Here is a 14101-nt window from a genome sequence, read left to right on the forward strand (position 1 = left end):
CTGGCTGGATTGGGGAAGCTTGATTTCTTTCAGTGCTATAGTCCTTTAATAGAGTTTTTAAAAATCTGGAAAAACTTATAATTTTTATTTTTAAAAAATTTTAATTCAAAATATTTTTACTTTGGAAAATATTTACAAGCTTTGAGATCTACTAGTTCATGATTCAATTTAATACCAACAAGTCTTCATCTGATGAAAACAGAACAAATGCCTTGTTGCCCTGAGAAGTATCTGACACTAACTTTCCCGCATTCCCAAAGTACATTTCCTTTACGGAGGGAAAACAATTACATCATATGGTTGTTAGGAGCATGTGAGCGATTATTTGTAAAGTCTTTGACACACAAAAATCGCAGCTCACTTTTCTAAAAGGTACACACTGATACATTGGTTATCTTTATATTCATTAGGAGGGAAAAAAACAGATGACAGAAAGTGATACTTAGTTATATGGAGCTCCATGTAAGGCTGTGGTGGGGCTTCAAAGCATTTCTTCATATTCATAACTTAGATTTGTAATTTGCATTATCAGTTTTGAACTGTGATACTAATTAAACTCTTGTGTTTTGAAGCATAACTCAATTTACTCAATTCTAAGAGCTGTGAAATACAAAGATTAGAAAACTGGGGTATAGTGTGGTCTATGTAGAAGCTGTTCTGAGTCCTACTGGTGGTGAAGAAGGGAAGATGGAATAACAGACCCTAGAGACTTAAAAATCTACATATAGGGCTGTTAGAAAATATATATGTATGTATGTGTGTATGTATATATATATATACACACACACATATATATGTATATATATAGATATATGAAAAATACTTATTCTCTTAAATACTAAATACTTTCATTGGTGTCTTCAAATAAATCTCCTAATGTCAAATATATAAAGCAGATTGTTACATTAATCTATAATGAACTTAATAGTTATACTTAGAGCAGCATGGACAACAACTGAGTTAGATTATGATTATGTTTAAGTTGCGAGTTATGGGTAAAGATGGGGATAACTTTACATGGCTGTTAAGATGAGTGAATTAAGCCCCGCAGTTCTCAAATTCTGGTGTACAATGAAGAGCATGACCACTTGCAGGGCACATGACAAATGGTGATGTCTCAGTCCTGCCTAGAGTCTGATTCGATGGGTTTCAGGTGAGACCACAACATCTACATGTTCAACAAACTTTTCTTTTTCCATTTTTATCTTTTGATGCTCTTCACCCACTTCACCCACCTCCAACCTCCAGCAACCACTAATCTGTTCCCCATACCTATGAGCTTGGTTTTATTGCTTTCTTCTTTTTTATATTCTACATTTAAGAAAGATCATACATTATTTTTCTTTTTTTGTCAGACTTATTTCACTTAGCATAATTCTCAGAAGGTCTATCCATGATGCTGCAAATGGCAAGATTTCATTCTTTTCATGGCTGAATAATATTCCATTGTGTACACACTCACACATACGCACACACACCACTACCACCACCACACTTTCTTTATCCATTCATCCATCAATGGACATTTAGGTTGTTTACATATCTTGGCTATAGTAAATGATGCTGCAATGAATATGGGGGTGCAGCTATCATTTTGAGTTAGCATTTGTTTTCTTCGGATAAATACCGAGAAGTAAAATAGCTGGATCATATGGTAGTTCTTCTCAAAAATATTCTGAAGAAACTCCATACTATTTCCCATAGTGACTGCACCAATTTACCACCAACAGTGCACAAGGACTCCCTTTTCTCCACATCCTCAACAACATGTTATCTCTTCTCTTTTTGATGATAGTCATTCTAACAGGTGTGAGGTGGTATCTCACTGTGGTTTTGATTTGCATTTCCCTGATGATTAGGGAAATGCAAATCATCTTTTCAGGTACCTCTTGGATAGCTGTGTATCTCTTTGGAAAAACGTCTATTCAGATCTTCTGTCCATTTTTAGATCAAATTGTTTGTTTCTGTTGTTGAGTTGCATGAATTCTTTACATATTTTGCATATTAGCCCCTTATCAGTATATGATTTGCAAATGTTTTCTCCCATTCAGAAGGCTGCCTTTTCTTTCTATTGATGGCTTCTTTGGCTGTGCAGAATCTTTTTAGTATGATATAGTCCCACTTGTTCATATTTCCTTTTGCTTTCAGTGTCAGATTCAAAAAATCATTGCCAAGACCTATGTCAAGGAACTTACTGGCTATGTTTTCTTCTAGGAAGTTTATTAAAATGTAATGCCACATAAATGGAGTCACAGAATATGGCTTTGCTGTCTAACTTCTTTAGCTTCAAACAACCCTTTCAAGTTTCACAGACATCATGTGCATCAGTAGCTCAGACCTTCTTATTGCTGAGTAGTATTCTATGTAATGATACATCATAATTAGTTTATCCATTTACCTGCTAATGAACATTTGGGTTATTTCCAGTCTTGGTTCTTACAAGTAAAGCTGCTATGAACATTCATATCTGTCTTAATGTGGACCTATATTTATTTCTCTTGGGAAAATATTTAGGCCTGAAAGTATTGAGTCAAATGTTAACTGTATGTGTAGGCTTTTAAGATGCTGACTAACTGTTTTCCAGGTATATGTATTATTTTGCACTCTCACCAGTAAGTTACCAGTATTCTAGTGGTTTCACACGCTCAGCAATACTTAGTATCACCAATCTATTTAATTATATCCGTTACAGTACATATTGCTATCTGTGGTTTAAAGTTAAATTTCCCAGGTGAATAATGATGTGGAGCATCTTTTCATGTGCTGATTGGTCATTTGTATATTTTCTTTGGTGCAGCATCTGTTCAAATAGTTTGCTCAATTTGAATTGAATAGTTTTTCTTTTTATTATTGAGTTATAAGATGTTCTTTCCTCCCTTCCATTGATCCATCTATCTTTACAATAATCTTCCAACTCTATTCTTTTTCAATTTGTTTTGGTCATCAAAAGTCTGTTGTATTTTCACATACATTTGAAAATTACTTTTTAATTTCTACCCAAACCAAAAAAACCTGCTGGAATTTTGATTAGATCTGACTCTACAGATCAGTTTGGGGAGAACTAAAGCCTTAACCATGTTAGGTCTTCTGATCCATGAGCACAGTATATTTCAGTATTTACTTACCTTTAAATTTTTCACAGAAACATTTTGTAGTTTTTATTGCACAGATTTTTCACATATTTTATTTAGTACATCCCTTAAGCATTTCGTTTTTGATACAATTATAGTGGTTTTATTTTTTATTTAAATGCCCAATATTTCACATAGAAATATGTTACTATAATTAATTTTTGAATATTGATCTTATATCCTATGACTTTGCCAAATTCACTTATTAGTTCTACTACCATTTTTTTAGACATCTGAGAATTTTCCAGTTTCCTAATTGAACTGGGTAAGACCTCCAGCCCGGCCCAATGTTGAATACAAGTGGTGAGTGAGAACATCCTCGCCTTGTTTTTGATCTAGGGGAAAAGCATTTAGTCTTTCACCATTGAGAAGAATGTTAGCTACACGTTTTTGTAGATACCATTTATCACACCAAGGGAGTTTAATTTCTAGTTTACTGACAATTATGTCATGAATAGATGTTGAATTTTTAAAATTCTTTCACTACATCTATTGAAAAATGATATATATTATTTTCATTTTTGTTGTGTAGATATGGTGTATTTCATTCATGGATATTTTTGAACAGTAAACCAACTTTGAATTCTTGGGATAAATGCCTCTTGCTCATGATGTAATCCTTTTCATATGTTGCTGAATTTGATTGCCAAATTTTATTAAGGGTTATTTTACCTATACTTATGGTGGACATTGGTCTGTAATTTCATGTCTTATAATGTCTTTGGTGTTATTATTAGGATGATGAGGTCTCATAAAGTGAGCTGTAAAGTATTGTCTATTCCTATTCAGGAAGAGGTTGAGCATAACTGGTATTATTTCTTCCTTAAGTGTTTGGTAGAAATATTTAAATTCTCTTTTTAACATTGACTCTGCCTCCTAAGTTAAGTCCATTGTTTTCTTACATTTTGCTAGAAAAAACAACAACAAAAAAAACTAGGCTTTGATATAACGAATTGCTTTGAAGTCTATTTTATAAGCATGAGTAATGCTTTTTCAAAATATATTTCACATACTATGATATAGAAAAAATATTATAAACCCTATTAGCATTAATAATCAAGTAAAGTACTGGTCCTTACTTCAAAGTCAGGAAAACTGCTGACTAGTTAAATAATATAAAGCTCAAAGACAGAGATTATGGCTTTTACAAATAAAATTATATCCCACTTGTTTTGTTAAATAATGAAGGACATAAAGGTATTTTCTGTTGTCTGAAACCTTAGTTTCACAAATAAAACAAAGACTGGTTTCTTTCTCTCATCCCTCACCATGTGCCTGTACTTGCTTAGGTCCTATCTCCTAAGAGAAGCCCTCTCCAGTGATTATTCTCCACAGGGATAGTTCCTTCCTCTCAAGTCATTGCAACTTTTCTATCATTTATTTGTACTTTTATTTATTATATACTATGACATTCTGAACTTTATTTTTGTCAGTATGTAACCCCTAACTTCTCAATTATAAGTTAGCTGGAGATGAAAAGCACATGTAAAATGTATTTGTATCACTAGTAAATCTAAACCACTTGATGTGTATTTTATAACTATTTATTCAGGCTTGTTTTTTCAAATATAAAGTAATTATGTAGATGCTTAAAACTTCAGTAGTGTCTGTAAAGGTATTATACTACCTCTGTAATTAGAAAACAGTAATAACTTTTTCTTAATCCTTGTCTAGCATTGAACTGTGACTCTTTACAACAGACAAGTTATACAAGTATTGATTTCTCGAATGTTGCTCTGTACAACACAACCGAGGAATAGAAATCGTCTATGTGTTCTTACTTTACCAGTATGGCAAGTGATCAGCTTATAACTCAATGCTTCCATTTCCCTGGCCCCTTGGTTAGAGTTCCTAAACTAAAATCTATGGCCCAGGCCATGACTATATTCTTGTCTTATGTGGCTTGCTCATCCTATTCCTTCACCTCTCATCTTTAGTGTATCCTTGGACTTGGCCATACACAACATACCTTCATGTTGGCATAACCATTCCCACAGCCTGTATCTGCTATTTACACAAAATACCAGTCACAAACGCAAAGGCTAACTCTAGTATCCTCTGTTGCCAAGTTGATTCTAGTTATGTCAGAATGGAATGAAAATGAAATCAATGTTTTCTAATAAAGACATAGATCACCTGAATCTTGACAAGCATTTGCTTGAAATAAGTAAGCTAAGAACAACAATACAAAAGTTATGTCCCTAGGAAATAAATTAAAAACAAAAAACAAAAAAACAACAGGAGAATATGGCACAGACATAAATATATCCCAAATAGGATATTCAACCCTTTTTTTGTTTTTCAATATTTAACTCTCACCAATGTTAAAATAACGGTGCCTAGAAAAAAGCACATTTAAAGTTATTCACAGAAGAGAAAAAAACTCAATACACATGCATATGCATATATAGTTTAAATATGGTTTAAAGTGTAAAAACATGTAATTCAAATGAAATTTATGATCACTAAATTCTGAAATGTATTTCCCTATTACTTGAAATCTAGCCATTATTAAACGGGAGTTGCTCATCTTAGTTTTAGGTAAATAACATTTTTCATTTATCATTAATATCTAAAGTCTATAAATTAGCAATAATATTTAAGACACACAATTAATTTTGTAAAAGCACAGATGTTTTTTTCACCTTATTCATTTAAAAAATTCAGTATGTTTAATAACTTATTACATGTGTAAAATAAATAACAGAGAACTAAGAAAAAGGTACAGATTATGTTCTACATGAAAAAAATATAGAGAGGGAACTCCTGTTTTCGAGGAGTTTCCAGGGATTTTTGGTTCAACAGTAAACCAGAATCTCAATGCTGAGAAAAAGTTTCTTATCTTACAGTTTTAGAATACAAAACTGTTTTTGTAAATAGAGTTTTTACCAAGTCAAAGACACGAAACAAACAAAAAAAATCCCGGCTTTTTATGAATATCCATAAAATATATCCTATATGCTTTCCAAAAAGCGATAAAGGTTTATTTTAGGCAAATGATTAATTTATTTCAAAAGATCACTCAAATTACATAATTTTAAAAAGTCTTTTTTATTTGCTTTATAGTTCAATTCATAGTTTAATAATTTAAAATCCAATTATTATTGCCAAGATATTATAGGCAATTTTACATCCCATTAACCTTGCTTTGTTTTAATTATAAAGATCCTTTGTTATTTTCCTTTAAATGATCCAGTTTATAATTTCAGCCTGTCCTAGGGAGTATTTTAATTCAGCTGCACATTCATCAACTGTTTTTGTCCTGTTAATTGTAGACAACTGCACAATCGCTTTCTCCAGCTATGATTGATGAATTATATTCACGAGTGTAGCTGTTAAGTAGGATAAACATTCATAACAATTTCCACTTAAAGATTTTTATCTTCATTCCCACAAGGACAAATTAAAGACATATTTTAACAACAAAGAGAAAGTGTTTTTTGTGTTTCACTTTAAACTATTAGAAAAAGTTAAAAAAAAACACAAAAAAAAACTCTATGTCCAGGCAAATGAGATACAAACATGTGTAAAGAATCTAATTTGTGCCTAGCACATAGTACGCATCAAAAAAATAGAAGCCAGATAAACAGAGCAACGTGCCTTTACTGTAACTGCATCCCAACTACCTAAATATGGTATTTTTTGACCTGGAACTCCCAGTTCAAATTTATGAAAGAGAAAGGTCTAAACTGAAAGGAAATGAACCAAACTAAAGGTGGGAGTGGGCAAAATTCTAAATACCTATACTAAGTAATAACCAAACATTAGTTTGGTGCACAAGTAATTGCGGTTTAAAAGGTAAAAATTAATTGCAAAACCCATAATTACTTGTACACCAACCTAATAAAAACCTTCCATTTTTTTAATGCCTGTATTACAGCAGTTGTAGTAAATGCCATATATATTATTTCCAACCTTCAGAGAAACTGAGCAAGAAAGGTGTTACACTATTCTACAGCTGTGGAACAGGGTCAGAGGGAGATTATGTTACATGCCTAGAGTCTAACAGTTTATCAATAGCAGAACTGACATTTGAATTTGGTACAAATAACATACATATGCTTTGTATTATAATAGGCACTGCAGAAATAGCCATAAAAATACACTACAAATAAATAAGCACCAACACTATGTATGGGAAGTATAACTCAGGGGGAAATGGAAGGTACTACGAGAACATAGGAAGGCAAAGGCACCTAATCTGGATTAGGAATGGGGAGGGGTTGGTACTCGGTGAAGAGACTATTTTCATTAAAGAGAAGTGAATGTCTTAAAGCAAATGCACATCTCTTTAATGCTGTGGACCACTGGGGAAAACATTATAATATCAAAGACAGAAACCTCAGTTCTGTTCCCCAAACATTCTGGCAAGTCTCTTAGGTTTCCTTAGTTTTTTTATTCTTCCTTATTTTTCTATAGTGGCTAAGTCCAATATTATTTGATCTTCTCAAATATGAGGCCCAACTCCCCAAATTTCCTTCATTCTCGATAAATGGCCCTATCTGACACTTCATATAGAAAATAGAAGGCATCATGAAAGAACCCCTCTGAATCCTGACAAAAATGTACTGTCTGCATCTTTTCTCTTTTTTTTTTGTATTGTCTTTTTTTTTTTTTAATTTTATTTTATTAAATTTATTGGGGTGACAATTGTTAGTAAAATTACATAGATTTCAGGTGTACAATTCTGTATTACATCATCTATAAATCCCATTGTGTGTTCATCACCCAGAGTCAGTTCTCCTTCCATCACCATATATTCGATCCCCCTTACCCTCATCTCCCACCCCCCACCCCCCGCCCCCCTTACCCTCTGGTAACCACTAAACTATTGTCTGTGTCTATGAGTTTCTGTTTCTCATTTGTTTGTCTTGTTATTTTGTTGTTTTTGGTTTATATACCACATATCAATGAAATCACATGGTTCTCTGCTTTTTCTGTCTGACTTGTTTCGCTCAGCATTACTCTCTCAAGATCCATCCATGTTGTCACAAATGTTCCTCTTTTCTCAATGTTCTTCTACAAAAGGCCAGTCCCTGGACCTCAGTCTCGCCCCTCAGAGATTTGACTCTTTCAATAGAGTAGAAACTTTACTTCTTGCCTTCCTACCATACTGACTTCTTTCCATCAGCATTTAAAAAGACTCAAGTCCTTCCTTCTAAAAAATTCCCACCTCCAATAAGAAACCTTATCCACCTCCAGCAACCACCCTGTTTTGTTTTCCCTTCTTGTTCAAACTTATAGTTGTGTGTACTTACTGTCTATACTCATCTCCCACTCTTCAGCTCAAAACAACTTGGCTCTGTCCCCAATACTCTAAGTCACCACTTTCTCAAAAACTACTTCCCTCTTTATTGGCTCCCATAGCGCCCTCTGCTTGCCCTTTGGTACATTTATTGCTTAAATAACTTAAGGAGAAAGACAGCTGTCCCCACTAGATTGTAAGCTCCCACAGAGCAGGGCCTGGGTCTGTACCAGGCATCGTTAGGACACAGGTGCTCTCCAGGGTAAGTCTGGGTGAAATCCACACGACCCTCTTGTCACTGAATCTAGAGGCTCCTTTGATCCTAACTTAAAAATCCTCTTGTTGACTATTCATTTATCCTCATTCTACGAAACCATTGTTTTCTTCATTCCTTCAATAAATATTTGTGATTGCAAACTACGTGCGAGGTATTATTCCAGAAACCAAGGAGATATCAGCAAATAAGATGAGTTCTTAGGAAAAGTACATTTTAGTGAGGAAGAGAGACAATATAATTTGAGATATTATTAAATGTTAAAATAGAGTCCTGTGATAGAAGAGTGAAAATCAACAAGATGGTCAAGGGAGTCTCTGAGAGGTGACATTCAAGCTGATTCCTGAATGAGGGTAAACAACGAATTGTGTAAAGATGTGAGGAAAGAGGATTCCAGCAGAAATTGAGTTACAAGCGTGGTCCCAGGTTCTGTGCTCACTCGACACCCCCCTACCCCGAGCATCACACCCGTATCCTTACCTACCACTTGCCACATAAGCAGATAACTCCTAAAACTAAATTTCCATTGTAGCTGTATCATTTGGAGAGCTAGAGACCCAAATTCCAGGATGCCTATTCAACAATTCCATTTGGACATTGCACAGACGCTACAAATTCAGTGTCACCAAGTGAAAACATCTCTCACCCAAGCTGTGCTCCTCCTTCCATATTGTTCTAAGTAAACTATGTTTGTACTATAAACCATCCAGTTACTAAAGCTAGCAATCAAGTGATCTTTGATTCCTTCTTTCCCCTCTTCCCATCCAGTCTATCAGCAATTCTATTGATTTAATTTCTGAAAGATTCATCAAATTTGTTGACTTCTTCCATCCTGATAGCCACTATTTGTCAGTTTCTGATATCATCATCTGCAATAGGATTACTGAAACCTCAGATTGGTACCTCTCTTCCAGTCTTGAGGCCCTGACATCCATTCGCCACACTCAGGTTATGCCTAAACATCATCAACTACACCCCAGGCACCTTAGCGCAGCTGACAAACTCCTTCCTGGCTCGACCCTTGCCAATGATCCCTGCCATGAGGAATGACCTGGCCTCTCAGTGGCTAGCACACAACATGCAATTGCGTACCTGCTGGCTGCCTGAAAACAGTTTCCAGCTAAGATGGCATGTTTGGATGTAAGTTTTTTAAATTTTTTAGGAAACCCCCTCCATGTTTTTCTAGTGGACTATTTTTTAAAATGATTTAAGTTCACAGTAAACTTGAGCAGAAGACAGATTTCCCAGATACCCTCCTCTCCCCCTCCCCGCATTACCACTAGAGGGGTATATTTGTTACAGATGATGTACCCACAATAATACGGCATCACCACCCAGAGTCCACAGTCTGCACTAGGGCAGGGCTCACAGTTGGTGTTGTCTGTGTGTGGGCTGGACAAATACATAAGAATATGTATCCACTACCGTAGTCTCATGCAGAACAGATTCACAGCTCTAAAATTCTGTGCTCTGCCTATGCATCCCTCCCTCCCCTCACACCCTGGCAAGCACTATCTCCATTGTTTTCCCTTTTCCAGAATGTCATATTTTTGAAATCACAGAGTATTAGCCTTTTCAGATTGGCTTTTTTCATTTAGCAATATGCAATTAAGGTTCCTCCATGTCTTTTCATGGATTGATAGCTCATTTCTTTTTTAGCATTAAATAATAAATATTCCATTTTCTGGATATATCACATGAATGAATGGGTGTTTATTTATCCATTCACCCACTGAAGTATGTCCTGGATGTGTCCAAGTTTTGGCAATCATGAATAAAGTGGCTATAAACATCTATGTGCAGGTTTTTATCTGGACATAAGTGTTCAACTCCTTTGGGTAGACAGGAATGCAATTGCTGTATTGTATGGCAAGAATAAGTTTAGTTTTGTAAGAAGCCACAAACCTATCTTTCAAACTGGCTGTGCCCTTTTGTGCTCCCACCAGCAATGGATGAGCGTTCCTGTTGCTCCACATCCTCACCAGCATTTAGTGCTGTCAGTGTTCTGGGTTTGGGCCATTCTGATAGGTGTGTAGGGTATCTCATTGTTTTCATTTGCATTTCCCTGATGCCATATGATGTGGAGCATCTTTTCCTATGCTATTTCTATCTGTGTATCTTCTTTGGTGAGGTGTCTGTTAAGGTCTTTCGACCATTTTTTTAACCAGATTGTTTGTTTTTTTATTGTTGAGTTTTAAAAGTTCTTTGTATATTTTAAGTAAGTCCTTTCTCAGATGTGTCTTTTGCAAATACTTTCTCATAGTCCACGGTTTGTCTTCTCATTCTTGACACTGTCTTTCATAAAGCAGAATTTTTTAATTTTAATGAAGTTCAGCTTATCAATTCTTTCTTTCACGCATCATGCCTTTGGTACTGTACATAGAAGGTCGTCACCAAAGCCAAGGTCATCTAGATTTTCTCCAATGTTACCTTCTAGGAGTTTGATAGTTTTGTATTTTACATTTAGGTCTGTGATCCACTTTTAGCTATTTTGTTTTGTGAAGGTATAAGGCCTGTGTCTAGAGTTATTGTTCACATGTGAATGTTGCTGTCCCAGTACCATTTGTTGAAAGGACTATTTTTGCTCCACTGTATTTGCTTTGCTTGGATACACTTTTTGAAAACCATTATAACCCCACCACCCAGAAAACGCACCCCTCCAGACTAGGTTAAGTGCCTTGCCTTATGCTGACATTAATACCTATACCACCTGTATCACAGCACCCTTGTATTATTTTATGGGCCAGTCTACTGTTTGTCTTATTCACTTCTCTATTCCCAGCTCCTATCATAGTGGTTGGAATGTAGCAGGTGCTAAACAGGCATTTGCTCTACGTGATCTGTTCCTGTATAGTTATAGCTACTCATATTTCAATTTTTGTTCCCAAACCATCTTTATTGGAGGAAAACTTGGTAGTAAAAATAGAAACACAAATCTAGAATGGCGCAAGGAACGTGGTGAACATTTTGGAGGTTTACATGGTTTGAAATTTAAACAAAATTATAACTCTTTCCATAATTCTAACCCCTTTCCTAAAACAATACAAAATACTCTACCATTGAACAATAAAGCAGTATCAAAAGCTAAAAACCTCTAATATTAGCAACATTTCCACACTTCTCCCTTTTTAAGACAGTAACTATAATTTTAAGTGTTGGAGGTTCAATTCTGTTAAGTTCAGAAACTTACTGATGATAAGATAATTTTTATTTATTACTTCACAGTTGAAACAAATTAGCTAAATTAGCATGTATGTGATTTGAGAGAGTTCTTTAACTGATATGACAATGAGTAGCCTAGGCAAAACTTCTTTCTATTTTTCATAACCTGAAGATTGATAATAATTATTATCAATTCTTACAATAATAAAGTATTACAAAACCTAGAGCATATTATTATGTAAAAATATTTGTTATGAAATAACAGTGGTATTTTCCTGCACCTTTTGCTTTGCAGAGAAAACAAAATTTAATTTTTATAGTATTATTATGACTAAAAATAATTCAATCATGGACCATCTAAATGAGAAATATACAATAAGGTGAATTGTTATAAGAACAGAAGCTGTTTCTCAGAATGTAATACATTGATAGACAAAAAACCAATAATACTAACCTATATTTAAGCTATATTTTAAAAAGTATTTTTATACCTATATAAACTAATTTTCAAGGAATATGTTGTAAAATATTCTTTCATGACTCCTCCCTTGATAAAGGTAAGTTTTATATACAGTGAGCATTATTTTCTTATCAATTTAATTAAATCTTGTTTCAAATATAAACAATAGATGTCAAATATTTAGTCATTATTATAATATAGAAGAAACTCAAGTTGTAAAGGATGCAGGTCTGTGGCTGATGGAAGCTGTACGTGTCAAAATGATGACAGTTACATCTGTCTTAATGTATCCACTGCCAATAAAGTACTGGAAAATCATAGTGAACAACTGTTTATAATAAAGTGAAAAATACAATAATGGGCTCAAACATAATAACTTCAAGCATCATTTTACCAATGGTATATATAAATTCCTAACCAGATTGTTATACTTCCTATATTTAATATCCCTCACATTTTCAGCTGGATACCAGATAGCATGACATGTTCAGAGAAAAGTATTTTACATGAGCCGAGATAGGCAGAGGGAGTGCACACGGAGCATGGTTCTGAAACAGATGGGGTGGCAGATGGGGCTGCAGATTGGGTTCACTTGATCTGTGTAAAACAACTTTACTACTCAGGAAGATGTGGCTCGAATCTCGCAAAAACCTTCTAAAGTTTATCTCTTTATTTCATACATGCTTCCACCCCCCAAAAAAATATGTTTGACACTTTGAACTTTGTTCCTTCAAAGTTTCTATACCTGTGCGATAAATTATTTAATTCAAATACATTTTCTTACACATTTTTGGAACAGATGGTAGGAAAGAGCAGTTGCCCAGTGGAATAAAATGTACAGACTAGTTGTCTGAAAACTGTAAAATTAATTACCTTCCTTCATTGATGAGTTCAATAAATGCAAGTCCTGCATTCTTCTGAATAGAATTTTGCCATTCCTAAAAGGAGAAACCAAACAAAGTGTCAGAAAAAGGAGCATGCAAACGAAAGTAACAGGATCATACTGATGCTATTAATAACTTCTATGTGATGTTATTTTTAAATCTTTTAAAAACTGCTTTTAACAAATATTACTGTATAAGTCAGTTTAGATGGTGCTTTTGAATTTCCAATTTCCGGCTTGATGCTGACTGAGGTAGAAAGTAAGATCACAGGTACAGAGGGTTCTCAGCAAAAAGCTCCCTTCCTTCCAAGAGACCAAATGACTAATAGTAATTCAAAGATGGGAAACATTTGGGATAGAAAATTTTAGACCCTGATGTAGAAAATTTTCACTGAGATTGTAAAATGAAAATTAGAAATATAATCAACATATTTAGATTGACTTGGAAATGAAATATTGGAGTTATATATGCAGTCAGATGATTGAAAAGCACATAGAAAAAAACGTATTTTAATACTAAATTATTTGGAAAGCTGTAAAAAAAGAAACCTTAATATTAAAACTATATCCACATGTAATCTTTATTTGCTGATTATATTAGAACATATTTGTCCGGCAGTTCCATAGTTTCATCCTTATGAATATAAGTGATTGTTACATAGTATTTTGGATTAGAAAAGTATATTGCTTATTTTATATTCTTCCTGACATATTTAGAATATGCTTTAAACAATTTTTTTGTTATTGGTCTATCCTAGTGATGTCAATTTTTGGTCTTTTTTAAATATAGCTGGTAAATTTCTTTGGATTAAAAATTATATCCTTTTCAGTAGTTCTATAAATACATTCCTAATACACTTTTATAAAAAATTCTTAGTGATCACTCAGGTCACTCACCTAAATTTTTTTCCTCCATGATTTTACTATTAAAGTGGTGGCCACACAG

At 34.1% G+C, this 14101-nt stretch overlaps 1 protein-coding gene across 7 annotated transcripts in view; it reads right to left on the minus strand.

The window, feature by feature from the left end:
- Positions 1–14101, minus strand: part of NBEA (neurobeachin) — a 661793-nt gene that overhangs the window by 308670 nt on the left and 339022 nt on the right. For all 7 annotated transcript variants that reach the window (XM_074330026.1, XM_074330024.1, XM_074330023.1 and 4 more), the window contains one exon: positions 13146–13210. In XM_074330026.1, coding sequence (XP_074186127.1) covers positions 13146–13210 — 65 coding nt within the window. The remainder of the gene's footprint in view (positions 1–13145; positions 13211–14101) is intronic.

This window comes from Rhinolophus sinicus, linkage group LG04 (assembly GCF_036562045.2).
Source record: "Rhinolophus sinicus isolate RSC01 linkage group LG04, ASM3656204v1, whole genome shotgun sequence".
Taxonomy (NCBI): Eukaryota; Metazoa; Chordata; class Mammalia; order Chiroptera; family Rhinolophidae; genus Rhinolophus; species Rhinolophus sinicus.